This window comes from Tetrao urogallus, assembly GCF_951394365.1.
Source record: "Tetrao urogallus genome assembly, chromosome: 17".
In the NCBI taxonomy this organism is placed as follows: Eukaryota; Metazoa; Chordata; class Aves; order Galliformes; family Phasianidae; genus Tetrao; species Tetrao urogallus.
Window position 1 is genome coordinate 6,540,523 of NC_136830.1, and position 26,809 is coordinate 6,567,331.

The 26,809-nt window shown below is 49.2% G+C and overlaps 1 protein-coding gene across 1 annotated transcript; it reads right to left on the minus strand.

Annotated features, from left to right (window-relative positions):
- On the minus strand, positions 1–26,514 carry SSH1 (slingshot protein phosphatase 1; the record flags this gene model as incomplete). The annotated part of the gene is made up of 15 exons (XM_079543984.1): positions 1–1,278; positions 1,681–2,296; positions 3,195–3,395; positions 4,103–4,249; positions 5,096–5,142; positions 6,008–6,136; positions 7,093–7,186; positions 7,440–7,634; positions 8,872–8,937; positions 9,269–9,337; positions 11,375–11,496; positions 12,085–12,149; positions 13,523–13,626; positions 23,671–23,711; positions 26,449–26,514. The coding sequence occupies 15 exons, from the start codon at positions 26,512–26,514 to the stop codon at positions 1–3; spliced, it is 3,240 nt and encodes a 1,079-aa protein (XP_079400110.1).
- Between the last annotated feature and the right edge of the window lie 295 nt (positions 26,515–26,809).

Consider the following 26,809-nt stretch of genomic DNA (forward strand, 5'->3'; position numbering starts at 1 on the left):
TCAACTTTTGCCAAGCCAAAGCGGAGTCTTCATGTTCCCAAGTGCCGGCTTGGCTGACATCTTGGAGCCAACATCTGTGCCCCTTGGGGCAGAGGGTGGCTCACAGAGCCCGGAAGACTCGCTGGAAACGGCCTCCTTGGAGCCCGTGATGGTCGACACGTCCATGTCGCTGGACAGGTCCTCGGAAGACAGGTTAAGACACCCCAGCTTGGCAAGAGAGTTGGACCTCTTCAGAGGGGAAGAGACAGTCAAGCCGGCCAGCCGCAGCCGGGTCTCGATCTCCTGAGTCCGCTGCTTCACCAGGCCTGGCTTGCCACGCACGCTGTGGATGCTGTCACTGCTGGAGCTGCGCGTCAGATTGGAGCTGCGGGAGGACGAGGGGGTGTAGCAGATGGTCTTCAGGAAGTCCTTGGTGAAGCTGCTGGTGTGTTCCAGCCTGCACACCATGGGGATGGAGGCTTTCTGAGAGGTCCCCCCGTCCAGCACGCGTTTGACCTCCAGCTTCTCCAGGTCGCTCTCAGCATCTCCGGGTTCAGGCGGTGAAGGCCTCAGGAGGGGCACGAGGCCGGGATGGGGAACCAGCTCCTCGCCTTCCTCTGCGATGCTGGGCTCTGTCCTGCCCAGGGCGCTCTCTCGGAGCAGCACTGAGGTGTCTGAGGGCAGGCTCCTCAGCCGCTCCAGCTCTTTGGTGTGCTTCCTGACCAAGCCTGCCTTCTGCAACTGAATAAGGGACTCCTGATGCTGCATCAAGTAACTGTTAGCACTTGGCTTTTCCAAGTCTTTACTGAACAAGTACTTTGGATCCTTGGTAGGTTTGCTATCTTTTCTGGTCAGAGACTCTTCTTTCACCACTTCTGTGCTAAGCAGGCTCTTGTCACAGTGCGAGTTCCTCCTGGGCTGCAGTGTTCTGACAGGGATTTCTGGTGCATCTTTTCCTTTTTCTGAAAAGCCACACTGATGAGCAACCATTGATTTGCAAGCACCGGCTTCCAAAGCACCGCCTCCTGCTGACAGAGGAAGCAGTGCCTCAGTATTTCTAGTCCCAATTCCCTCCTCCATGCGTGCCCTGCTGAGAAGGTGCTCCCCCAATGGGGGGAGGTGGGAGAGGAGGGCTGGCTGCGTGCAGATGGTGGAGCTGCGGTGTGCAGAGCTGGAGTTCAGCTTCTCACACTGTTCCCCAAAAGAGTCCGGAGCCAGGCTGCCCGAGGAGTACATGCAGTCAGCACAGGACTGGTAGGAAGGCTTGACTTTACTGAGGATCCCAAACACAGCATCATGCTGCAAGAAAGAAAACAAGGACAAATCAATGGGCACAGAACAGTGAGAGGCAAAGGTCATGAGATCTACGCAGCTTTGAAAGGCAGCCCACTGCCCTGTCTCTTCATGCCCTGCAGCAGGAACAATAACTCCCACTGGAAGGACACCTACCGTCTCAAGTGATGGTCACGCAAGCAAGCTGCCCAGAGCAGTTTACAGTGCACTCATGTGCGTGCTCTGTCTGGCATCTCTATCCATAGCTTGGGCAAGCAAAGCCATGTTCAGAAGCACTTTGAAAAGGAAGAAGCTCATCATGGAACAGAAGACTTTATCCAAGTCAAATGAGACTGTGCTATGAAGATGAGTAGTTCCGCTTGCAGTAGTCAGCCATGCTAATCACCTACACATCAGATCCATACGCACCTCAAAATCCTCTGGGCAACTCCTTTTGCTGTTGTTGTTATTCAAGTTCTCCCTATTAAGCCTGCTCTCCTCCTTGTGCATGGACAACCGCCGCTTCCACTTCTCCACCGGGTTTTCCTCCCTGATACCATCCTCCCCTGCTTCCACGGCACCCAGCACCATCCTCGCCTTCCGAGGGCTGAACTCTCGTTTCTTCTTCACCTCCTTGTCACAGAAGCTGCTCAGCTCTGCCAGAGGCTCTGCTGGCTCCAGGCCTTTGGCCATCTCCGGAGGCACAGCTGGAGGCTGCCTCGCCAGCGAGGCCGCACGCTCTGTGAGCGCATCCCGTTCCAGCTGCTCCACGTGGCAAAAGCTCCCCCTGTCCCCAGGCACCTTGTTCTCCAGCAGCGTGTCCGAGAGGCGGCGGAAGCAGTAGTTGAAGCCCATGGGCAGCTCGGTGCCTGCTCGGTTGTCCAGGTAAGCTGACTGCGATGGGGTGTCCAGGTCAGCCAGCCGGTTTTCAAGGTCGATGTCCAAGCTCTCAAGTAAGAAGTCACCTGACCCTGCGGTGCCATCTGTGCTCTGGGGGAGGTTGCTCTCTGCCTGCTGCTTCCACAGCTTGTTGTGGCGTTGCTTGCTGGAGGAAGGACAGAGATACAAGTGAGCACAGAGGAGCAGCTGCTGATGGCTGCGGCACAAGCTGAAAGCGCTCAGCTCCAGGAGCGTCCCTCCCTCTCTATGCACAGAGCAGATTCACAACTCAGAACAGACTGATTGGCAGGTCCAGCCCCACCAGGGCAAAGCCATCCTGAGCACTGAAGGAGTTTGCCCACTGCACCTGCTGCAGCATCTCTTTGGCTCAGCAGACTCATAGCAGGGCCCTGCACTGCAAACATGATGGGTACAGAGACTTCTGCCAGCATCAAATGCTCTGAACCAACATCTCTGCACGTTTCATGGCACGGCTTTTGCCAGAGTGGAAAATTTTCCTTCTCTACCTCAGCTAGAGCAGAGGCCAAGTGAAGTGTGGAGCATACAGAAACCCTTATTAGATACCACAGCCTTTGCAACGACAAAGCCTCATGATTGGCACGGTCACCCAGAATGCTCCAACACTGCCCAAGCTCAGTTCTGCCTCATAAAACAAGAACAATGTTTTGCTGAACAGCCTGGCTGCTGAGAAACACCAACACAAGCACAGAGAAACACTCAATGAATTACACCAGAGCTGAAGACAGCTAATTTCCATCTGGGGTGGGCTGGCAGAGAAAAGGTTTAGAAAAGTGCAGTTAGCCCAGGCTCCTGCTTCTGCCCTTCCAAAGAGCCCCTCTGCACGGTGGTGTGGCCTTCAGACTGCAGCACCACACACGCTGTCACTGCCTTTGTCTTGTTCACTGCAAGAAGGGTTGATTGCCTGAACAGAAATCCCTGGACCTTAGTGTGTTTGGTGATATACTGAAACTCTAAAGGTGTTGCCAACAAAGAGGTCCTTTGATTTCCTGCAGATCACCTTTCTGTTTATTCTGTCACCTTACCTTGCATCTAAAATGCCTTCATACTCCAGAAGCTGTCTCATGAAGCCTGCATTTGGCCTTGCAATGCTGCGTTTCTGCTTCACGTAATTATAGGCCTTTTCCAGTGACCAGCCAAACTCTTTCATTGCATAAGCTATCACAGTGGACGCAGACCGGCTCACGCCCATTTTGCAGTGCACCAGGCACTTGGAGTGATTCTTCCTGCAGAAAGATCAAGAAAACACCTCTCTAATCTTTCTGCTTATCCTATGTGGTGTTGACATTTTAAATGGTGGAGGGGCAGTACTTTGTCCTGCTAACCACTCTAACACCACAGCTCTGTAGGTCATGAATGTTTTAGACTAAGATGCCCACGAGAAGAATTCTCCTCCAGAAAAGGCAGGAGGTGGGAAGGCCAGTCTCAGCCATGCTGTCACATCAGAGGCCACCATGAAGCCTCCCACCCACTTGCCCAACGCTTTGGGCACAGGGATAAGCAGCAGCAGCCTGCATGTGACAGCAGCAGGGTGTGATGGGCTCTGCGGCCATCTCTTGGGCTCATTCAACAAGGACACACGTTGGAATATTTCCAGAACATCTCAAGTAGAGGAAATGCTCTCGTTTCCTTTTAGAAGCAAAACAAAATAATTACTATTATTTAAAAAAAAAAACCAACAAAACCCATGGGTTAGAAATGGGTTAAAACCAGCACAGGAAGACACAAAGTACACGGAAGCTCCAGGGACACAGAACTCCTGGCAGGAGATGTAACACAAAGCCCAGCTGCCACCTCCAGCTGCAGAGCTGGCTGGAGCACGTGGGGCAGTGTCACCTCCTCCAGACCTCAGGCAGCTTCTGCTGTGGCTTGGATTGGATGCACCCTGCTTGGACGCACTCTCACATCAAGCCACGTCCCCCAGCCCACTTACTTGGCCTTGTTTATGAAATGATACGCCTCGTTCCAGTGAGCCAGGAGGTCAGTCGTCTCCTCATCATACACCCGGATGTTGTGATAAGCAAACAAGCCAGGGAAAAAGTTATCTATTTCCCTGGTCACGTTCAAAATGTAGTCAATGCTGCGGAGAACAAAAAGAAAAATAGAGTTGAACTGCCACGGCCAGGAAAAGGAAACTGATGCACGTTGTGAATCTCCTGATTCCTGCCAAGCACTATGGCAGGGTTTACAGTGTCTCTAGGGAGAATGAAGGCCCATATTGATTTACTATTTCATATCATTCAGATAAATCAAGGCTGCAGGATATTTGTTTCAGTTTGCCCAGCTTTGACTTCAAGATGCCCTCATCACAGATCAGAAGCACTGACACGCTGGTTGATCCACTTGCTCAAAGATGTTCAGACATCTGTTCCCAAGGATTCCAAATTAAACATTTTTAGTCATGCTGTTGAGCAATAATTTTCAGTTTCTCACATCAGAGGTGGTGCATGCCTTGGGAAAACAGCAAATATTATACGTAAAATTCTCACTCATCTAAAAAGCCTGAAAATAAATCAAGCCAAGTAGTGGTGTGGTGATGACAGTGTAGTGAAAGACAGCCCTGCAGCTGCCTGTCTGGGCAGGTGAGGTGGGGATTGCTCACCCACAGCAAATTCTGCTCCATTTAGATGGAGTTTTTCCTGAATGCTGCACTGTAACATTTGCTCTTCTGCAGCCTGCAGGAATTTACACCTGATGTCTGCTTCATACTTGGCTGCTACACACTGGGGGGGTGGTTAAGAGGTCTTGAAGTTTTGCTATTCCCACTTCGTATGTGAACATGTGATGGAAACAAGACAGGAAAGCTTTCCTGCCCGAAGTCTTGATATCAGTTACCCACATTGCTGGGAACTCTTCCCTACCATCTACAAATGCCACATGGCATCTCAAGAGACCTGACTCACGGCCTGGAATGTCCAGTACTCACCCTGAGCCCTGCAGCTCCTCCAGGTTAGAGGCATTCCACTCCGACCCCTGCAACAGACACACAGATAAAAACATCTTTCAAAGGAGCTTCCCCATTTCTAAGATTCTGAACTGCCCTGGTCTCAGCACTACTCCTCAGCTGCCAACTGCAATGTTGCTAATGGTTTCTAAAGGGCACAATTAGCACCACCAGCTTCAGACTGTTGTGAAGAACCATCAGATGCTGCCTGAATCATTCTAGCAGCCAGACCAGGCTTATCCTAACAGCCTCAAATTCAGGCATAAGGAAGTTCACAGTTCCTCTGAAATCAGAAGAACTGTGGATAAAAAGTCATAAGGGCTGTACAGCAAGAAATCCTGTAAGATGCAAGAGTCAGGGGTAAGTTCAATCCCAGATCACTGTGCCCTGGCCACTCTGGATTTTTAACCACTGTGATCATAAGTATATATATATATATGGGGAGCATGAGGCAAATCCTGCAAGTTCTAGAGGTGGCTACACTGGATCTCACTGTATCCACATAACAGAAAGCTAAATTGGATTTAAAAAAGCAGGATTTGCCCTCAGACATCAGCACTTCCTCTGACTCTCTCCAGGAAAAAAAAACTAGAAGTGACCCCAGCATAACAGGCACAAATGTGCTCATCTCAAGCAAGTCTTTGTTCCAGATGGCAGCGTCTGGTTTTGCCTGGAGTTCCATCTAGTGGCAAAACATTACATAGAATACACATCTTTCTTTGCTTCTGCTTAAAGTTGAAGGACACAGCACCTTCATCCAGCCTTCCTCTTCATACAGCTTTGGCCACGCACGCAGAACTTGATACCAAATGCAGATCCCCACAGCCCAGTGACCCATCAGGTCGCTCTCACTGAGCCTTCAGCTCTGCTAGAGCTCCTAACAGGGCAACTCACCAGATACAAGTGATCAAAAATCAGAGAGGGTTTGTCCATCTGACCCAGGATAAGCAGCATTTCATTGTCTATGAATTCCTTGAATTCTTTCAAGTTGCAATTCATGTGTTTTTCCAGCTCATTCCGGATCTGCAGAGCAGAAAACAAAGGATGCCACCTAGAATCATCTCTGTTCAATAGCAACATTTACTGGCACTCTTTCACAAAGCACTTTTTATGTACTTCATTAAAGACAGCAGGAGGGATTCAGCCTTTTGGAGACAAAGAATCTCACTACATGGCATCTTAGGCCCCCATGTTTGAGATCTGTGAAGAAGACTTCAGATAACATCCAAGTAAAACACACATATATCATGCACCTCCTTCCAAAAAATAACTTGAGATGAACAAGACCCAGGAGAGCAACTAACAAACATGAAACTCAAAACCCAAACCTACACAGAACTATTGCCATTTGCTCCGAGTACATCTGCACCGTGTCCCTGTGGGACAGATCCAAACTCGTTTTAGCCTTGACTTGTGACTCTTCATCCATAGACATAGCAGCAAGGTCTCACCAGTAAGCCTCTCTGACATCGCTCAGGAACAAAGAAAACAGAATCTTAAAGTGAAGCCAACAAGGAGAAAGGAAAACACTGCTTCTTAGCACACTCTGTGTCCAAAAACAAGTGAAGATCAGCATGCTCCTCTAGAACAGCCATGTATACTCACAGCTGGGAGGACACAAAGCCACTAACTGCAACTTTTGAGAGAGCTATCTTTGCTTACAGCACCATGAGGAATAAGTGGCTCCAAATTCACTGCTTGGACATGCCATAAGTGCTGCAAGTTGGAATGAAGTATCACCTCTGATGCCACTCTGGCTTGTTACTAAGATCTTGAAAAACGTGCTCTAATATTGGTATTACTCTGTTTTACAACTAGGGAAAGAGGTGCAGCAAAGCCAAGGAGCAGAACCTTTGAGGATCAGTTGGCAATACACTCAAAAGTCAATGGCACCTCATCATACAATATGTCTTTGTCAGTATAACATTCTCTGGAAAAGGAGTCTAGCAGGAAGAATAATGAGGAGTTTTTCTATTTACCTCCTTGGAAGTCACATTTTCCAGGTCTTTGCTCATCATGATGCTCCGGAGCTTGGCTTTAATCAGGCGTTCTGTCCGTTCCCTTTCAGTTGGCCTGGAAAGGAAGAGGGAGAGGATGTCTCCAAACCAGCAGTAAACACTCCTGAGACAATGCAACAGACACACAGCACAGAGCGCTGGTGGGAAGGACTTGCATTGAAAGCATCTCGACCAGGAAAATGGAAGAAAAACATTTGAAGGCATTTAAAGTAGAGAAAGGAAATTAACTGCCAGGAGAACAAAAGAAACAAAAAAGGGGATTTTCTTGTGAACCAAGTCAACTTTTCATAATAAAACTGAGAACTGACTTGTCAACAAACAGAGCTGGAGAGTCAGGGCGGGTGGACTCCAGGTCCTGCATGGCATTCCACTCATTGATGCAGCTCTGGTCAGAGCTGATGCAGCTTTCATAGTACGTGGCCCAGACCAAGGCCATCCCACCTGGGAAGTAGTTGTACCTTCTGGCAACCTCACAGGCTTTATGGAGGATTTGTAGAGCAGACCTGCAGGATTGGGAACAAAATTGTGCAGGCATAAATACACACACATCAGGATTAAGAGATTTTCATAGAAGACTTTTGGCACTGTGGTGCAGTCACTTTCTGAGAGCTGCAGCTTTACTGTATCAGAGTTCAGAGGAGCATCTTGAAGGTTTTCTCAAGAGCCCATCTGAGATGGAGGCTCAGATCTTCTCCTCATCAACTGGCAAGCACGAGGCACAGCCACTCTGGGACCTAATCATTAGCTAACTTGTAAAGCCAGACCAAAGAAAAACAAAGAACATGGACAATTTTCAAACCACCTTCAGCAAAGAATCAAATACATATTTACAGCATTCTTGGCCCCGACACGCTCCAGGGTCAGGACCCAGATTGGGTCATTTGTTTTTGTAAATCTTAGCATTACTTTTTCTTTCCTCCCTTCCCTCCTCCATTATTTTTTTTTTAAGGCCCTGCTCTGAAGATGTCACTGTAGTGAACATATTAACCACATCTAAGGCTGCCAACAGGAGGGGCTGAGTTCAAAAAAATGACAGGATGAAGTTTGGTTTGTTTCTGTACCAAACCATCCCTGACATTCTCTACACCTTTATCTTGTCCCTACCAGCTATGACAAGCACAGGAGTTTCCTGAGGCTCCACAAAGAACTCAAGGAGAGGCATTTGCTCTGTTTGGGGCAGGATAAAGTCTCTTCAAGAAGGCATTTGCTGGCACAGCTGCTGCTGATTCAGTCGTCTCTGCTTCAGCGTTTTGGAATCCCTGCACATGGGAGGGGTGACAGGAGCTGAAAGGTGAGCATGATTGCGGAGTGGCACAGAAAGTTTCCATGCAGAAGCAGCCCCAGCCTGGCCCCAGGAATGGGGCAGAGTTGGAAATGCCATCAATGTGGCAATGGGTCACAAGACTCCCTCATACTTGGGAGGTTATGCATGGAGAGGAAAGACCGGGTTGGCACCCTGATGAATTCACACTGGGCTTTCATGTCCATACATCTCATCAGTGCCATTTCCCATTGCCCTCATGTCACAGAGCACACAGCTGCAGCAGAAGATGCTGGTTTTGGATCAGTGCTCCCAGAGCCCCTTTATAACATTGCTGCCAGCTGACACAGGGAAGCGGCATCTCTGCTGCAGCTCGCTGAATATCAGCTATGGAAAACGCTAAAATGCAATTTGTTTGTTGCTAATTTATTCACAGAAATTACAGCCTCTTTCTCAATAAAGCTAATTAGCACACATACCACATGGCTTGCACCGACACTGGCTTGAAGATGTGCATCCTCCCAGCAGTGCTCACACTGAAGCCACTAAGAGAGAGGGGGAAAAAGTCACAAACTGCACTTCTCTGCTCTCAGGCTGCTGCGAGTCAGCTCCAGGAGCACCCACAATCAAAAGAAATAAGGGATGAGAATTTCCATCACCAATTTTCCATTATCCCCCCAAAGAAAAGCGACAAGTGGACACCTGCCATACAGCACCAGGAATGGGAGCTCCACCCCTGGAGCTCCCTGAATTAAAGGACTGCAGCCATGAATCTGAAACTGGGGGACTTTATTTGTATGGTGACAGAGTGTCTCTCCCACAGCAGCCCCAGAAGGGAAGGCCATTCACATCCATGCTTTCAATGGGGCTTCTTACCCATCGCCATCAAGATGGATCTTAGTATCACTCCACAGACGAAGAACCATTCCTATAGTGCAGCTTTTACTGGAAGAGAAATGTTATGCATGTTAAATATAGGCCACAATGCAGTCATGCCAATATCCTCAATTATTAATAGTCTTTAATTTTTAAAATCCTCTAGCCTTGCTTTAGTAATTCCTCATATCATCTTCAGCTATTTCATGTGTAGCACATAAGGAGATGGACAACTAAAGTGTAAAGGTCTTCTCTGATACCAACTGGAGAACCAACAGCACAGAATCAAGGGTCAGAACCACCATAGTTGCCAGAATGCACTGCAGTATTTGTCTCATCACCTCTCCTCCTCTCTCACCTTCATAAGCTCAGTGCAAGGAACATCCCTAACAGGACAGAAGAGCAGGATATAACCTCTGAAAGCAGAGATTCAGCTTTCAGCAAGTGCTGGCAGATGCTTTCCTTTCTGCCCTTTGCAGAGAGGATCCTGGGGGCCTTTCAAAGGTTTGTGTGCTTGGTTCTCACTTCATCGCTTTGGCTGATAGAAAAGAAAAAAAAGCATTTTATGGGTGTACCTAACCCAGAAGAACACTTCTATTTCAAAGATGCAATTTGGCAAGGAAACTACTATAATTGGGGGCCAGCAACTTTCAACCACTAAATAATTCAGTTGCTGAGATATTAAAGTTTTAAAGGAAATCAGGACGCATCCAACAACCAGCAGCAAGAACTCAGGATTGTTTTGGTTTCTTTTATTCTATTATTTTTAAAGCCTTCAGCCACTGCCTACAGTGAATCAAAGGCTATTACAAAGCCAGTTTGAACTCACACATAGACAACATACACTCTCAAGCTCTGTGAGAAAAAAGTTTCTTATTAAACACACATACAAGGAATAAAGCCCACAAAAGCCCGACCAGCCCAACTCTCAGCAGCCAGCACCCTCACAGCTGAGAAGTGCCATTTCAGCCTCAACATGGAGCCTTGGAGTCCCTCAACGAGTCATTAATGCCAATAGACCTCTTTATGCATGACACTTTCCCTTAATTAACAAATCCCTCCGTTTTCAGAGGCAACTGAATGAACCAGCAGAACCTCGCAGTTGGGATGGATGTGCCATTACTTTTCCATCTCTCCTCTTGTTTCACACCAATCACCTCCAGGAGGAAATCACTGGATGGTCACCTTGGATTTGGAGAAGACAAGGCCAATGCTGCCTGCTGTTGCAGATGTGCCAGGAAGGAATGTAATGTTGGAATTTCCTCCCTAACACCAACAGCAGTAATTTAGAGCAGACACAGAAGCAGCACCAAAGCCAAGTCAATAATCTCCTTAGGAAGGCACTGCTAGGAGTTCACCAACAGGACTCACAGCAGTGCAAAAGCTCTCCCTTCCCACTTCAACCCACAGACAAAAACACAAAGCCCCATTGGCTGTGTCAGCTCAGCATGGCAGCATGCTCAATCTACCAGGGAACAGAAACAAATCTGGAAGTCTGCCTTCTAACTCTAGCTCTGCCAAAGCAGCCTCACCTATTCCAGCCAAGAGCTGTTCTTGGTTTCCTCACCTACAACTGGAATTATGTGAGAAGGTCTGCAGCAACGTTTTATTTTCATTTCAAAACATTCCGTGCTCTTATCAGTTAGACAAAAAGGAACAGCTCATTGCTAACACATTTGTTTGTTGGTTTTGGAGGTACTTTTGCACTATTGTTGTTGATACTATTTGGCAACTAACCTACCTGAAACAGCTCCATTGCATCATGCCACGAACAGACTTGAAGTCTGATGGAGCAAATAAGTTCCACTTCAGGAAACATTTCCACAGAAGCATTTTGTTGTGAGGAGAAAGCAAGCTACCACAAATGAGTTAGATACCACAGCCCTCCAGATGGATTACAAGTGAATGCTTTGCCCACAGCTGCACAGAGTGCCTAGAGATTCTAAGGAGACTGAAAGTTCTCTGGAACAAAAAGCGCTCTCACAACGGTCAGAAGAATTAACAACTATGTCTCTTCTTTTGCTGGAGTACATGAAAATTAACTGCTTGGGGACAGTTGTTGACAAGCTTTCCAGAGAAGGCCGCCTGCCTTTGCCCTAGACATACCTCTCCTTGCTGGAAAAATCCACACCCAGCAAAATATTCTCTTCCGTGTCCTGCCTCCCGCTGCTGTACACAACCACCATGTACCGCACTCTGTCCGTCCATACGCTTTCCAAACGGACAGCCTAGGAACAACAACAAAAAGACATCAAGCTCTGCACAACAGCTTTTGGACAATCTGCACTTCCATTGCTGCCTAATATTTTACAGGTGTAATTGTGCCTCAAAGCTTTATTCAGCTGCAGGATGAGAGACACTGGGAGAGGTAGTCCCTCATCCCAGCAAGGCCAGTTTGTCTTGGAATCAGGAGAGGATTAGAGATAAGAGCAGTCTAGATGACCCGTCCCATGCTGCAGAAGCATTACCAAATACCATCTGAAGGTTTCCTCTGAAGATGTTCAACTTGAAAGCAGGTAGAAGTACTGATTGTGCACTAAGCTGGAGAACCTCAGAGGGCTCTTCCACACTGACAAGCCTTCGCTGAAACATTCTATCTAGCCATTCTAGAGAGGGTAATTAACACAGACTCAACTCATAAGCTGGATGTAAGGATCAGCCCCAGAGTTGCATACAGGGAAGCATGGTGGGGCTGGCAACCAAGTGCAGCAGTCTGAAGCTAACCATGAATTTGCCAATGCTTTCTGTGACCCTGTAGAGATCTGGTTCAAACTCCTCCAACAGAAAGAAGGGCAGGAAAATGCACTTGTTCTTACCAGTTTGATTCTATCCTCACAGCGAAGGAGGTTGATCATCACCTGGAGGTGCTGGGGCAAATCACCTGCAGTGAGAGCAGAGACAACATCAGAAAAGGTCATCTGAACATAAGCAGCTTCTGAGGAGGAAGGGCTGCAGGAGTGGCTCTATTCAGGTGATGCATCCCTTCTGCAACAAATAAAGATCTGCTCATGCAACTACTCCAAAGCGGTGGGTATATTTCTGCTCAGCAAAAGGAACAAAGAATCTACAAGAAAACAAACCAAGTTCACATCTAATAACTTGGTAACACACTCATAACTTTCCATAAAAGATAAAATTCCTTCCGTAGGATGTTTGCTGGGTATACCAAATTGCTGACAATTGAAGAAACCCAAAGCCACGCTTGGCATTCAAACAGCCTCTTTGTGCTTGGAGTGTTTACTAAGCAGCAGGCACACAGTACCACACTGTGCCTTTCCCACATGCTTCTGCACTCAAAATGCCCTGATGAGCTTAATTCTTCTTGCCCCTTAACCACTTATTACAAAACCATCAATGACAGAAGGCATAGAAATACAGGATGAGTGGGATCCAACTTCCTTAAACCCCGTCTGCTTATCAGTCCTTACAGACCTTCACCACACAACTCTCCTCCCACCATTTTGGAACACTGGAGTGTGCCTGGAGGAAGGACAAGCTGTTCTCAAACCATGAGAAATGCCCGCAGGCCAGATTTAGATTGGTTAACTGAAAAGGGGATTTCCTGAAACCAGAAAAGGGGCTGTAAGGAGATAAGAAAGGGGTGTTTGTCCAGAGGCTCAAATCCCACTGAGAGCGTACCTTACTTTTGAGAAGTAGCACTGAACAAAACCAGCAACAGGTGGTTTAAAAATAATAATAATAAAAAGAAAGATGCTGTCATACGAAGTCCCAAGCTTCAGACTGTGGGAGGCTGGGAGAGCACTGAGGAGCAACGTCCCTGACACACTGAATCAGGAGCTCAGTAACCACAGAAGGGGTGCTGGAGCCGTATGACTCAACCCATTGCATTTTCCTCCCCACAGGCCAAAGGAGAAGGCAAAGATCAAACTACTGAAGCAGAAACAAGCGACATTTCTTCACTGCAGGCTGCAGAAAATAGGGACACACATACAGCACAGCCCCTGGCTTAGAGGGCTTTCCTGGCTACGGAATGCCACAATGTCTGCAGAGAATAAACTTCTGCTCCAGATACACTTCCAAGCGGATGACAAAAGTTTAAACAAAGACAAGATCACCATATGTTCCCATTCATGTCAAGTGGACTGAAAACCTCCTTTTCCCCAGCAGGTTGTACAAAACCCCCTGTGACAGAGGAGCCAACCACCGCCACACCTGCTGTTGGGCTGCCAGTGTGCAGGAGAGGAGTGGGGAAGAAAGAGGGAAAGGAGCATCAGGCCATGCTTTAATCCATACCTGCATGTTTGTGAGGATGCTGGAGACTTCGCTGGCCCTGGGAGCTGTTTCCTTGTTGCAAGAAGAGGGCTGCTCCTTTCACCATGAAAAAGCTCTCGCTTAGGCTGGAAAACAAAGGACACAGGAAGTCAGCTCAAAGGAAACAGCAGCAAAACGTGTGCTCCATCAGTGTGCCTGGAGAAGGAAGGACTTGTGCTCATTAAAACACAGCAGGATTTGCCACAAGAAGCTGCTCCCAAAGGTAGATTCTGCCACTTGCAAGGCACGGCTCCAGGATTATTCATGAAGAATGGTGTCATTTTCCACCAACATTTTATTGCTTGGCCATAGCAGGGTATGCTTGCCTGAGCTGTCATGGACTGAAAATGACTTTATCACTTGATTATCAAATTCTGCAACTTAAAAACAGTAGAGGGTAAGAATTCCTACAGGCATAGACCTGTAAATAACTCCAGATCATCTCTTGAGTCAATCAGTCCCTATTAATTTCAGTTCTTGAGATTTCTTTGGAATGCAGAAACAAGAACACAGAGCTATAAATCACAGATTTACAGGGCAGGGAGGGAAGGTGAAAAACCTGCACAACACAGCAGAATGAAATGAAACTTCGGGGCGAAAAGCAACAGGCACAGCAGCAAAGGCATTTCTCTGTCTGCTGAGACACAACTGACCTGGGAAACAGTGCTGATAAGAAGGGAGGTCACAGCGTAAGCACACACAAAGCTGCATTCCCAGATCAAATGAAACATGGCTAATGAGAAAGCCAATCAAAACCAGCAGTTAGAGCAAGGAGCAGCACAAGCCTAATTACACAGTCCTGTAATGCCCTGTGAGCACTTCAGAAACAGACAAGGACAGAAGTGGTAAAGTTGGCGTTTCCCACAGGGCTGGAAATGAACATCTCCTAAGCCACGTTTTAGTTGCCACAGTAACTGCTTACCTTGCACTTTCTACCCCACTCCAAACATCAGGCAGGAGCATCACAAGAGACATTCCTTGCTACAGAGCCCAACTTTCTGCCATCCCACACTTCCCAACAGACAGCTGTTCGTTACTGGCTGCTATCAACTAAATATAAAAGCTCCACTATGAGGCTGTGCTCCACCAGAGTTACTTATGCTACAGAAAATGATCCCATAGCAGCTGCTGCTCCCACTGCTCGTCTGTTCTGTGCTCTGTCCCTGAGGTCTTTGCCCCTGGCTAGCAGTGAGCACCAGCAGTGTGGTAAAGAGCCATCAATTCAAGCCTTCCCAGCTCCTGCTCCAAGTCAGGTCTTCCCTCCCCCAAGTACAGAGCCAAGGTTTGCAGTTGCTGCCTGAATTTACAGCTTTCTTCAAGGCGCAAAGCTCCCAGAAAAGCTGGACTGGGTTTACATTTGAGACTTCAGTCCCCCCTAAAAAGCAACCTAAATTCATAGCACAAGCTTCAGGCTCCCTCAGCCCCATCTCAGACCAACAAGATGTTGGCAGGACAATGGCACTGCGATGAGAACAAAGCTCTCCCCATTTCTGCTCCCACAGCACTCACCCCTGGCTCACCGGGAGCTCTCAGCGATGGCCCCGCAGCCCTCACCACCAGCACCCACCAACAGCAAGAATCCCTGCAGGCAGGCACTTGGTCCATCCCATAAGCAAGGCAGGAAGAGCCCTGTTTCCTTCTTACTCCAGATCTAACAGGAAAGCATTAAAAAAAAAAAAAAAAAAGGACAGAAGTGACATCAAAGCTGCGACACCAACACAATGTATAGGATGTTCACTAGATTGCAGCCTCGTGCATAGCCAGCTGGTTTATCAGCAAGAGGAAAGGAATGGTTAGATAACACGCAGCTCCTAATGCTCTCGTTCACAGCAGGCAGGAAACCTTCACAATAAGGCAGAACGTTCCCAGTCAGAGAGTTGCGCTGGGGGAGCAGAAGTGCCCGCAAGCAGAGGTTGACACACACACAGCACACGTTTTGCCACCAGGTATTTATCTGCATGGCAATGAACTGAAGAAGTGATTGAGAGCAAAATTTCTGTTCTAGCTGAAAGTGTTCTAGCTTAAATGCTTGCGCCTCCATCTGTACAAAGCACAACGCTGAGTAAGTCAGCTTGTGCTCCCCAGCACTGCAATTTCCCCCCAGCTGCTGTTGGATGCACCGGCTCAGTGCTGCACAACAGCCACTGTGAGTTGTCCTGGAACACTGCACCAAAATGGTGAGGTTACCCAACGCTGACCCTTAACTCTGGAACACTTCGCCCTCAGCCTCTCCATGCGAATCCTCTAATAGCTAACAAAATAAAAGTGAGAAAAAGGCATGACGTGACATCCCATGACATCCCAACCCAGCGTTCCAACACTCTGAAATCCTGCAATCCCAGTAAACATCCAAATTCCAGCTTTTTTTTTTTTTTAAATCTCCCAAAAAGCCAAAAAAAAAAGTCCCATCGTTACAAAGCCCACCAGCTCCCTCCCCAGCAGCAATGCTAAATGCCTTAGCAAGCAGCGTTTGTTAGCGACATAAATACGAGTGGTTTATACATACTAATTTGGACTGGTTTTCTTTGAACAGCAGAAGCATTGTGCTGGCCCAAGAGTCAGGCAGAAGTCAGTAAATTCAAAAAGATTCATAACTAGCTGTAAAACTCACATCCTTTTGCTTCTAAACCCATACAAAAAGAAAAAGAAAAGAAAGAAAAGAAAAGGTCGGTCGTATATTCTGTGCAGAGCAATCGCATCTGTTGATGCTACCCAGGAACTGGATGACTTCTACAGAACACTGTGTCTTCCACTGATATCCTGGCTTGAAAAAGCACTTGTCCTAACATATCCTGATGAAAGAAGGCCTTTCAGGAGGGGAAAAAAACAGCTGAAGCTCGTCTAATCACTTCCCTCCTACAGACTGGTGCGAGCTGTTTGTTTCCTCCCCATGCTCACAGAGCAATGCAGGGCAGGACGAGGTGAAAAGCACTGCACTGATGCTTACTTTCCATATTGCCCAGTGCCTTACTGATCTTTACATTTAAAGCCCTGTAATAGAATGTCTGTGTGGCAAAGGCATCGCAGTCAGATCGGGACACTTCCTCGCTTACGGTGCGGCCACGTGCTGGTGTGCTGCTGAACAAGAACCTCTTTCAGGTGGTTTGCAATTCCTCTGTCAGGGACTGCCTGTAACCAAATTCAATGAGGACTGATTTCTTACCGATCCCTGGTTAATTCCTTCACCACAGTAACACCAGTCCCCCCAGAGGAAGAAGCAGCTTTCTGTTCCTTTTTCACCCTGCCCCATTGGCACACACAGCACAACCCACCGATTTGCTGGATGCCCTCCCAGAAATCCCAACCAGCATCACTGCTTTCCAGCAGCCCCTTGTGGCTCTCAAAGAAACACGGAGCCCAGGGATTTTGCTGTGGCATGGGATCTGGGCGCTCCAGAAGGGCTGCAGAGCATCTCCTTATCAAATGATCTCAGTGGAGCACATCAGCCCCTTAAGAGGGGTAAAACCTACACTTACAGGCACCTGGGAGCTCCGAGTGTCAGCAGGAGGATGCTGACAGAACAGCTGCATTTCTTTGCTGGCCATAAACCAGAGGTCCTGCTGTGCCTGGAGCTCTGCAAGGAGAGGATGCTTCTTGACTACAGCACCTCTTTGCTCTGTCCGCTGGCTCCACGCTGCTCAGCTTTAAAAGGAAATATTTCTTCCCCTTTGGGAAAGCTCCAGAAGAACGTGGCTGTAACGCACATCAATTACACTTCAAGTTGCTTCAGAACACAATAGGCAGTGGCTCATAATCATTTCAAAACACCGTTCCCCGAGTCTGCAAAGGCAAACAAGCAGTGCGCAGTCATCCTCCATCCTCAGCACTGCCCACACTGTGTGCCCTGCAGGGTGCTGTGCTCCAGCAAAGCTCTGCAATGGAGCCTTGCTAGGCACAGGGCCATGCCATGCTCTCCTGTCACTAGATGTTTGTCAAATTAAGTCTCTTAATTTCTCCCTTGTTAACAGAATGACACACACAAGTGGCACGAGGGCAGAGGAAGGCATCAGTCCATTGGGGCTGAGCTGGAGCTCTCTGGGGACAAAGGCTGCTTCCAGGCTTCAGCAGCCACACCGAAATAACACCAGCTACACCGCAAAGGAGCACATCAAACAGAAAGGAAACTCTGGGAAGAGAAGGAGCAGGAAAAATCCCAACCCCACCACAGCAAAGGTTGTCCTACAACAAAGTAGAGATCTGTGACACGTTGATGAACTGACCTGAGATGGGAACTGCAGGCATCTAACCACCTCCTGACGTTGCACTGCTGAGGCAGCTGTCTATAGGGTAACTAGGGAAAATGTTTGCCTTCTCAAATAGTATTTTATTACCCAAAAATGTGAGGCAGGAAGGTTCTTTCCATATTTGTGGCTACATTAGGGTGTGACTCTGATGGGTTGTAAGAAGCCATCACTCTAAGCTGAAGACATGGAGTTGACCAAATATCAGACAAGGCGCTCCAAGAAGAAACCCAAAACATCAGAATCAAAAACATCAGCTGTAAATCACAGCACAGCCTGGAGCTCATCCCCATCATCCCCACAGAGCCAGGGTATCCCGCATCCATCCTGTCCAAGGAATGGTAAGGATGGCAGAAGACTCAGCAGGGCTGGTGTTTTTAGGGCTGTGGAGACACAAGGAGTCTGAGCATGCATTGTTTGGCTGAAGGCGTGGGCCACATTCACAGCACAAGAATGCTGAGAAGGGCTGGAGACACTGCAGGCCATTCACAGCACCAGATACTAACTCTCCTCCGGCACAAAGAGGAAAAAGAAAAATGAAATCAATCTTGGAGCCCACAAAAGCTGATTTCCTAAGATAACTAGATTGCTTCCAGCCACTCCTGCTCACTCCATGCAGCCTTCAGTCCCACTCTGTGAAGACAGTGGGGACAGGAGGGGACATGGCAGCTCCATCCTCATTCCATGTCTTTGTGCTACTCCTGCCCAGCTCCATCCCAGCACCATACTGGCACGGAGCAAGACCCAGATAACAGCTGGAGCCCTGCCTGAGAGAGGTGCAGGAAGAGGGAAGTGAACACAACTCCCCATTTCAGCAGAGACTTGTACAAAATAAGTTAGCAGAACAGCTCCCAATGGCCTGGGGAGAGAAAATTTTAGGAATCCCTGGTACGTGACGGTGAAAGGCCAAATAAAACAGAGATTGTTTCACAAGGAAAAAAAAAAAAAAGATGAAATCCTTTTTGCACATCCATTAATTGCAGAGTTCGGAAAGGCACGGGGCTGAGTGCAGCATCCCCAGCTATGCAACATGCTCTGAGCAAACTTCAAATGGCAGCAGGCATTTCTGAGATTCCCATTGGAAAATGAGGTCACTGTTGTAACAGCCGTAGGGCCAAACCCCCACAGACCTCAACCCATCCAGCAGCTGCTTATTCCCCAAACGCTGGCTCCCTTCCCTTGCAATGACAAGTCCCAAAGCCCCAGGTTGTCCTACCCGTTCTTTTCTGTTCTTTTTCCTTACAGTTCTGTTCTTCTTTCCATGCTAAAGCCATAGCTCTTCCAACCTAAGCCACTCTACAATATGATTCTACGAGGGCAGCGAGGCCTTCTTCCAACCCAAGGCACTCCGTGATACGGTATGAGCCCTCCAGGAGCAGCTCCTGCCCCATTCCCATCCCATTCCCCAGGTGAGCTGGTGGAAACGGCCCCATCCTCCTACATACCTCCCCGTCAGCTTATGAGCTGAAAACAACACGCTGTGTCATTAAGTCACCCCAGTTCACCCACTGGCAGCGCTTCCCAGAGACAAGGAACAAGTGGGAACTTTCCAGCCACACTGATGGAAAAGAAAAGGAAGGTGAAGCATGCTTCCATGGCTGGAGAACACAGACCCCAAGCAAAGGTCAGCCAGGACACAGCCAGCAGCATGGGAAGCAGCAGTGGCACAGCAACCCACAAAACAGCTCCGCTGCTGCATTTCAGAATGACTCCAAAAAAGGCAGCGGAGACCAGGCAGTACTTGACACATTGGTAACGTGTCAAAAGGAAATAAAATAAATCTTGATGGATCACGCAGGGCAAAAGAAGGGCAGGAAAAGTTCTAACCCAACACAGGCACCCCCTCTGGTGTTTGCTGCAGGCTGCCTTTACCCACCAAAGCCCAGGGACTGGGGTGAGCAGCACGGTTTTGGCAGGGAAAGATGAGTGCACAGGGGCTGAGTGCAGCCCTCAGGCCTTCCGTCTGCCCTCTTCATGGGGCAGAGAGGCAAAGCAAGCTCTGCAGAGGGGTCCTTCTGATCCCACTCACAAGCACACGATGTGCTTTGCACTGTGAACCATTCATTTGAGGCTGCACTTATGCCTGCCATACTTTGCTTTTCAGCGTGCCATTAGAGAGCTTCCACATCACAGATCTGAGCACTGTGTGAACGTTGATGAAATAAAAACCTTTGTGCTTTTCACTGAAAGTGAAGCCATGCCTCTAAAGGTGTCCTGTCCATTTCACATCCTCCACAACCTCCCAAGGGCATTTGTCAGGCTGGCAACAGCCCCATTTGTATGAGAAATCCCTGACTTGCAGATCTTGGCAGCTGATTATCAAAGATTAAGGTATTTAAAAAAATCAGGAGGCATTTGAAACCAAAATATTTTTCTGACCCGGCTCTTTGTGCCTAAACAAACAGTAACCACATTGGCCTTTACAGGAAAAAAAAAAAAAGCATTCAGCACGCAGTCGGTTCCTTTGATAACAGGGCCAGAGGGTTTTTGCCAAACTGCTGAGGTTTTGGGGGGAGGAAAAATAAAAAGAAAAAAAAAGGGAAAAAGATTTTTATATAATTTCTAAATCTTCTGATCACTGCATCTCCAAACCTGCAGCCTCCTGCTGTCCAAGCAAACTCATCCTGCTGCTCAGCATCGAGCCTGCAGTAGTTTCCTGGAAAGGCCAAATCCCAAAGAAGTGGGAGAGAAGTGCAAGCTTCCCCAGCTCGCCCTGATATCCTCACAAACCACTGCAGCATGGCGAGGCCCAATGATATCCCCATGGGCTCACATGGCCACACCTCAAGCCAGAAGCACCAGCAGGTCACCAGCCTGTCACTTTGCTGCTCCATTGTACAGAACAGGGCAGGATGCTGCAGCCCAGCCAGGATGTGATTCAGCGTCCTGTTTTGAACAGTGCACAAAGCCAGGAGCTTCTGCCCCAAGACCTCCCCTCAAACAACTGTCACGCAGCTGCTCCAGCCCCAGGTACCCCCAGCACCAAAGCACAGCTGCTCAGCTCCACGCCGTGCTGCCACGCACAGAAATCCCTGCAGGAGTTAAAGGTCAAAGCATTAATAAAAAATGGTTGTGCATTAAAATCCAAGATACAACAAAGCACAATAAGATCCTCCCAGTGCAACACGTGGCTCAGAGCTTTCCTAACCAAAGCAACCACAGCACCAGGCAGAAGCCTGCTTCATTACAATGAATTTAACCTAACGAGCTCCTCCTAATGAGGCTGTTTTGGATGCCAGCAGGACCACGCTCTGCAAGGAGCCTGCCTGTGGTGATCCTCCTCTTGCTGGGCTGCAAAGGATTGGGGTTGGGACTCATAAACCTGTAGGCTCCACCTAATTTCCCACTGAAACTGAGCTAATGCACACTCCTGTGTGCTTGACGTAACCTCGCCTTGGTTGAGATTTCTCAAGACCACGTGGGTGCTCTGCAGGAGAAAAAAGAATCAGGGCACAGCATCCCATGGCTGGGCAGCATTTGGGAAGGAGGATTGCAGCAGATGATGCAAAGAAGGAGCGGAGGCTGCTGGAACGCCTTTGGGAGGATTCCTAAGCACAGTAATGTCTCTAAAAATGCAGATAGTGAAATCTTTGGAGGAAAAGCTGAACATATTCCTTCTCTCTTTTTTAGCATAAAAGCTTTTTCAGGGAGAAAACAGAAAGAAAGGCATTTTGGAATGACACAAACCATACAGGAACTCAGAGCAAAGTAAAAGACACAGCCAGTTCTAAATCTGGGACGCAGACCACTTCCTCCAAGAGTCAGAGAGAAAAAGTCTGATAGCTCACATCACCACATCCAAATGCACAGCCCAGAATGAAAATCCTCAAGTTTTTTGGACAGAATGAAAAGCCTCTGTTCGTGTGGAAGAAAAAGCTATGTCATAACTGAGCATATCCATTCTGTATCCATGAAATCCAGTCGGAGCTGGCAGCAGGTTGGGCTCTTGTTTCCAACAACTCTTCCTTCTACCTATCAGGGCCTCTGAGGTCTGCAAAGCTGTGTGCTGGAATGCTGACCTCTGTGCTCAGGGCAGATGTGACAAAGCACAGCTGACACCCAAGACTCCAGCAAGGCTGCTCCAGGATTTAAAATCCACCAAAACCATCCCAGCCCACTCCTAGGCTTATTTCAGAGGACCTGTTCTCTGCTACTGCAGAAGCAGCATGATGAAGTTGAGCAATTCTGCCACCCCATGGGCACCGGGTAAAGTTTCAGGGAACTGATCCAGAGCAGCTCTAGCAGGAGGGGGTGGCATTCATCCAACCCCTGCACAGAGGATGTGTCATCTATCACCAAAACTGCGTCTGCATCAGTGCCACAGATTTCCCACATGTCCTCAGTGCTGTTCTCCCCTGAGCATAGCAAAGGCTCAGCACAAGAGCCGACCCATTCTCCAGGTCTGTTTCACAACCTGGTTACCAGATTCTTAACCTGAAAACTGTATAGGAAAGAGCAGAGCCCAAGAGGCTGAAGGAAAGGGGAAGCTGTTGGGATCTCAGTTTAACATCACTTCTCAATGACGTGCTGAAAAGCATTTGGATTTTAAGCTCAGCCCCGTGCTGTCCATCCCCACAGGATCACTCTGGTCAAAGATGGATGCACACTTCTGGCTTGCAAAGTGGTCAGTCAAAGGTGGCCCTCAAATCCAGCCACTTCCCAGCCATGCCTCTGTGCTTTGCCATCAAGCTGACTTGTAATGTGAAGGAATAAAGTTGTATTTCTTCATTTGGTACAAGTATCATTCACACAAGCAAAATATCAGCCTACTATTTGTAGACTGTTACTATTCAAAACAACACAGAAGAAAGCACAAGGAGAATAAGGATGTGCTCATGATGTCAGTGGGTTCCTGCTTAAGTTGTTGTGTAATGAGGCCATAATCAAGCTGGGAACAAAACCAGGAATCTTGAATTTTGCTTTAACATCAGTTGCACCCACGTCACATCACTTCCTACCTTCCTCTCTCAGTTCCTTTGCTGGATAATCACAGTTGTGCTCTAACATCCACACACTGCACAACCCTGCTGGGTGTCACAGGATCCAACCCCAGCCAGCTCTGTCCTCATTGCAGCCAATCCACCAGCCTGCAGTAGAAAGCTGCCACCACAGTCCAGGTTTTACATCACTGCTGCAACACATCTCAAACCACACAGTGGAATGGAAAGAACAAGAGCAGACTCAAAGCAGCAGCATTTGTGGCTTTGCTTTTCTCTCAAGTAGGAAGTCGTAACGAGAAGCACAAGCACTGTTGTGTTTTTACATTTTGCCTCTCAGATGGTGGTTGACAGGTTAGAAGGTTATCTACAGCAGCTGGTTTTAGAGTGAGCAACCCACGTCATTACTCAGAGCCCCACCAGGCTGGTGTCCCACCAAACTACCTGTGTTGTTACTGCTCTCGTGTCTGCACAGTGTCACCAAGGGAAGCCTTGTCCTTTTCCAGCAGGGCATCTCAGCCTTCCCCTCCTCCTATAAGCAAAATCAGTACAATCCCCAGAACCCAGGAAGCAAAATTCCCTTATGGGATGGCTCTACATCCAGGAAAGCTCAGAGCTCTGCTCCCTTCCCTTCTCTACTCAGAGCTCCAGAGCAGCAGCAAAGAGAACTGCTGAGATAACAGCTAAGTGTTGTGACCAGAATTGATGAGCAATTTTCCAGTTTCTTCCCATCAGGAACAAAACAAACTCCCTCTTATGCTTTCAGTTCATTAAGCCCTTGCCTCAAACCCAAGCAGATAAGGTGAAGGCCATCTCCAGTGCAGAGCTCCCACAGGGCTGGCCATGAAAGGAGAGCGAGAAGCCAGAACTTTGGGTGGGACTGGGACTCCAATGCATGGCACACAATTAACAACAGCAAAAACAATGCTTACAACCAAACAGCTCTGCTTACCTCACATTTAATTTGCGCTCCTCATCACTGCCAGCCTCCAGCTGAGGGGAGAAAAGGAGACAAAGTTACACGCTGGTTGTTTCCATAGGACTAAAAGAATACATTCTTTAAAACCATCCTAACAACAGTGGGTGGTTGCACCCCATGTTTTTGCAGTGCTGGGGATAAAGGAGACACTCTGGCAATACATGCCTGCTGACAAAGGGGCTCATGGGGGCTTTAAGGCTATTAGGCCCTAATCCTGCAAGCTGGTCCTGCAGCGTGCACCACTCTGAAGCACAGCAACCTGTTCTGTGCACACAGGAGTGCTGGGAAGGGCTGGGTCTGCTTCCACCTCCCCACCAGCTCACAGACCAAATTCCGCATTAAAGGAAAACAGAGTTTTGGTTAATTGCATCCAGAGTGGATGAAAAAAGCTCAAAGATCTCTCCTTTCCTTTGCTTCTGCATGACCAGAATGAGGGCCAGCAGCATCCCTCTGAAGGGCTGGCTGTGCTGGAGATCCAGGACCTTGTGGATTGTGTTGCAACAGGGAAACTTCTGCTCAGACCTGCATGCACCACACAGGACACCAGAGCCTGGATAACTCAGAGCATGCTCTCCTGTGTCTGTGTCTCCCCATTAGCACCAGCAATGTTTTCTTATTTATTAACACTGCTTAAAACCCACATCAAACAGGGTCCTGGGAAGGGTTAGTTGTTTTCAGGTGGTTTCTCACGACTCAAAAACAAGCAAGTAGTTTCACGCCACACATTTAAGCTTAAAATTTTGAGAGTGTGCACATAGGGACCAGGCTGTTCTGCATCCTCCTCCTATTATGACTCAGGGATCAGAGTCTGCAACCTGCAAGAACCACACGACCACTCAGTCTGGGTACTGAAGTACAGCCATGGGGAGTAGAAAGAGGCACAGATCCCATCTCAAACAACCACAACGGACGACGATCTGGAGGAAAGCATACCAGCTCTATTTTTAGTTTGTTTACATGGCGTGGCCAGAGGCAGAGCCAGAGGCAGCCGCAGTGCTCACAGCACCCTGAGCCCCTTGCCCACGGCCCTGAGAGAGCTGCAGGGTCCAGTGAGGTCACTGCTGTGTTTGTTTGGGTCAGTCACGTAGCAACAGGATGGAGAGCAACGTTTTTTAAACAAGCAGGACTGCAAAATCCCAGATGAGGTTCAGCAGCAGAGCTGGGCCTGGAGCTGCTTTGGGCTCAGCTTTCGCAGCCACTGACTTGGTTTCAAGTGTACTTTCCTTGCTGCAGGAAAGAAACAATGGAACAGAGAAGGAGCCCACAGCACAAGCACAGCATCTATCCACATTCTGAGGCATTACCCACAAGGGGTATGGAATGAGCAAGTGGGGCCAGAACACACATCGTGACGCCACCACTGCTCTGACGGATCGCCCCTATGGATTTATGGTGTGTTACAACAGCCAGTCTCGTGAAGGCAGCAGCATCCATTTCCTACATTCCTTCAGGCTGAGGAGTTAAGAGAGGCTGCAGCAGCTTACTCACAATTAGCAAGAACATTTGGTCATCATTTTCCATTTTAAAAAGATCTATCTTCTGGTAATTAATCACCATACGCTAAAAACCCTGCGAATCCATCCCTGGGAGAAGGAGGAGAAATGAGGCACTTTTGGGGGGGATTTTCCTTTGAAATCTGCTACCAGGCTGAATTCTGACAGTTTGTAGCTCTGCAGGGCTGCATGCCAGGAGGGAACATTCACATGGGAGAGGGGACTCCTCCAAGGGCCACCAAAGCACAGCCAGGAAGCAAGCTTGGTGAAAAATCAGGGGCTGCATGGTTACCCCACCAAGAAACCACTGGTGGGCAGTGAGCTGCACAGCACAAAACCTAACCCAGGTGTGCATGGGCAGGGAGCGAGCAGCCCACCTGGACCTTCCCTCCCAGTTAAACCCAGACCAATTGCACCAGCTGCACCTGGTGGTGGCCATCTGCAGAGATGGGATGGTTGGCAGGCTTTCATAGAACCATAAAGCCCAGAAAAGGCCTCTGAGACCACCAAGTCCAGGCCCAACCCACCCTTGCCTGGCCCACTAACCATGACCCTCAGTGCAACATCTCCATGTTCCTTTAGCAGCTCCAGGGACAGTGACACCACCATGTCCCTGAGCAGCTCGTGCCACTGCATCACCGCTCTTTTGGATAATTTTCTCCCAGTATCCATCCTGACCCTCCCCTGGTGCAAACTGAGGCCACCACCTCTCATCCTACTGCTGTTACCTGTGAGTAGAGGCCAACCCCTCCCCACAACCTGCTGTTAGGAGTTGTAGGTAGCCATGAGCTCTCCTCCCCTGAGCCTTTCTCCTTCAGACCACACTGCTTTGTCCCGTTCCGCAGCTCAGAGCAGCAGGATCCGTGCCAGAACCCAACACGCTCCTTCTGCAGGGCACAAGCACCATCCCCACATCCCTCAGCCAGGGCAGGGCTGCTCCGGGCCCCAACCACCGCACGGAGCTCATCGCCGCACAGCTAAACGGGGGCCAGCGGGCCCTGACAGGTGACAAATAGGATTGCGCACCTGCGGGGCCAAGGGCAGGGAGGAGAAGGATGGGGGGCGGGGGAAGAAACAGCTTTTTGGGGTCACCAAAGAGAAAGACGGGAGGAGGGGAGCGGTGGGGTGCAGCAGGCGGCAACGGGAGAAGCGGAGCCAGCAGAGCGAACCGCCGCTCGGCGGGGCCGGGTGCATCCCAGGGACGGCCGGGCCCCGCGGAGGCCTCGTCCAAGGCCCACCCCACCCCTCCCCGCCTCACCTCGCTGGTGCTGGCCGAGGAGGCGGCGCTGGGGGTCGGCGAGCGCTGCAGCGTGACCAGCGCCATGGCGGGGGGGGGGGGCGGACCGCGGCGACGAGGGCCCGGCTACAACGGCGGCTGCGGGGCTCCGGCCGCCTTCATCCCGCCTGGCGGCTGCGCAGCACCGGGCCCCGCCGGCGGCCGCCGCGCTGCGGGGAGGAGCGAGAGCTGAGGGGCGGGGAGAGGGCCCGACAGGGCGGGGCCGAGCGGGCCGGGAACGAGAGAGGCCTGGGGCCGGGCGGGGCCTAGCGGGGGTAGGCCGCGGGCAGGGCGGGGCCTAGCGGGCTCGGAGGGGGGCAGGCCTGAGCTGGGCGGGGCCTAG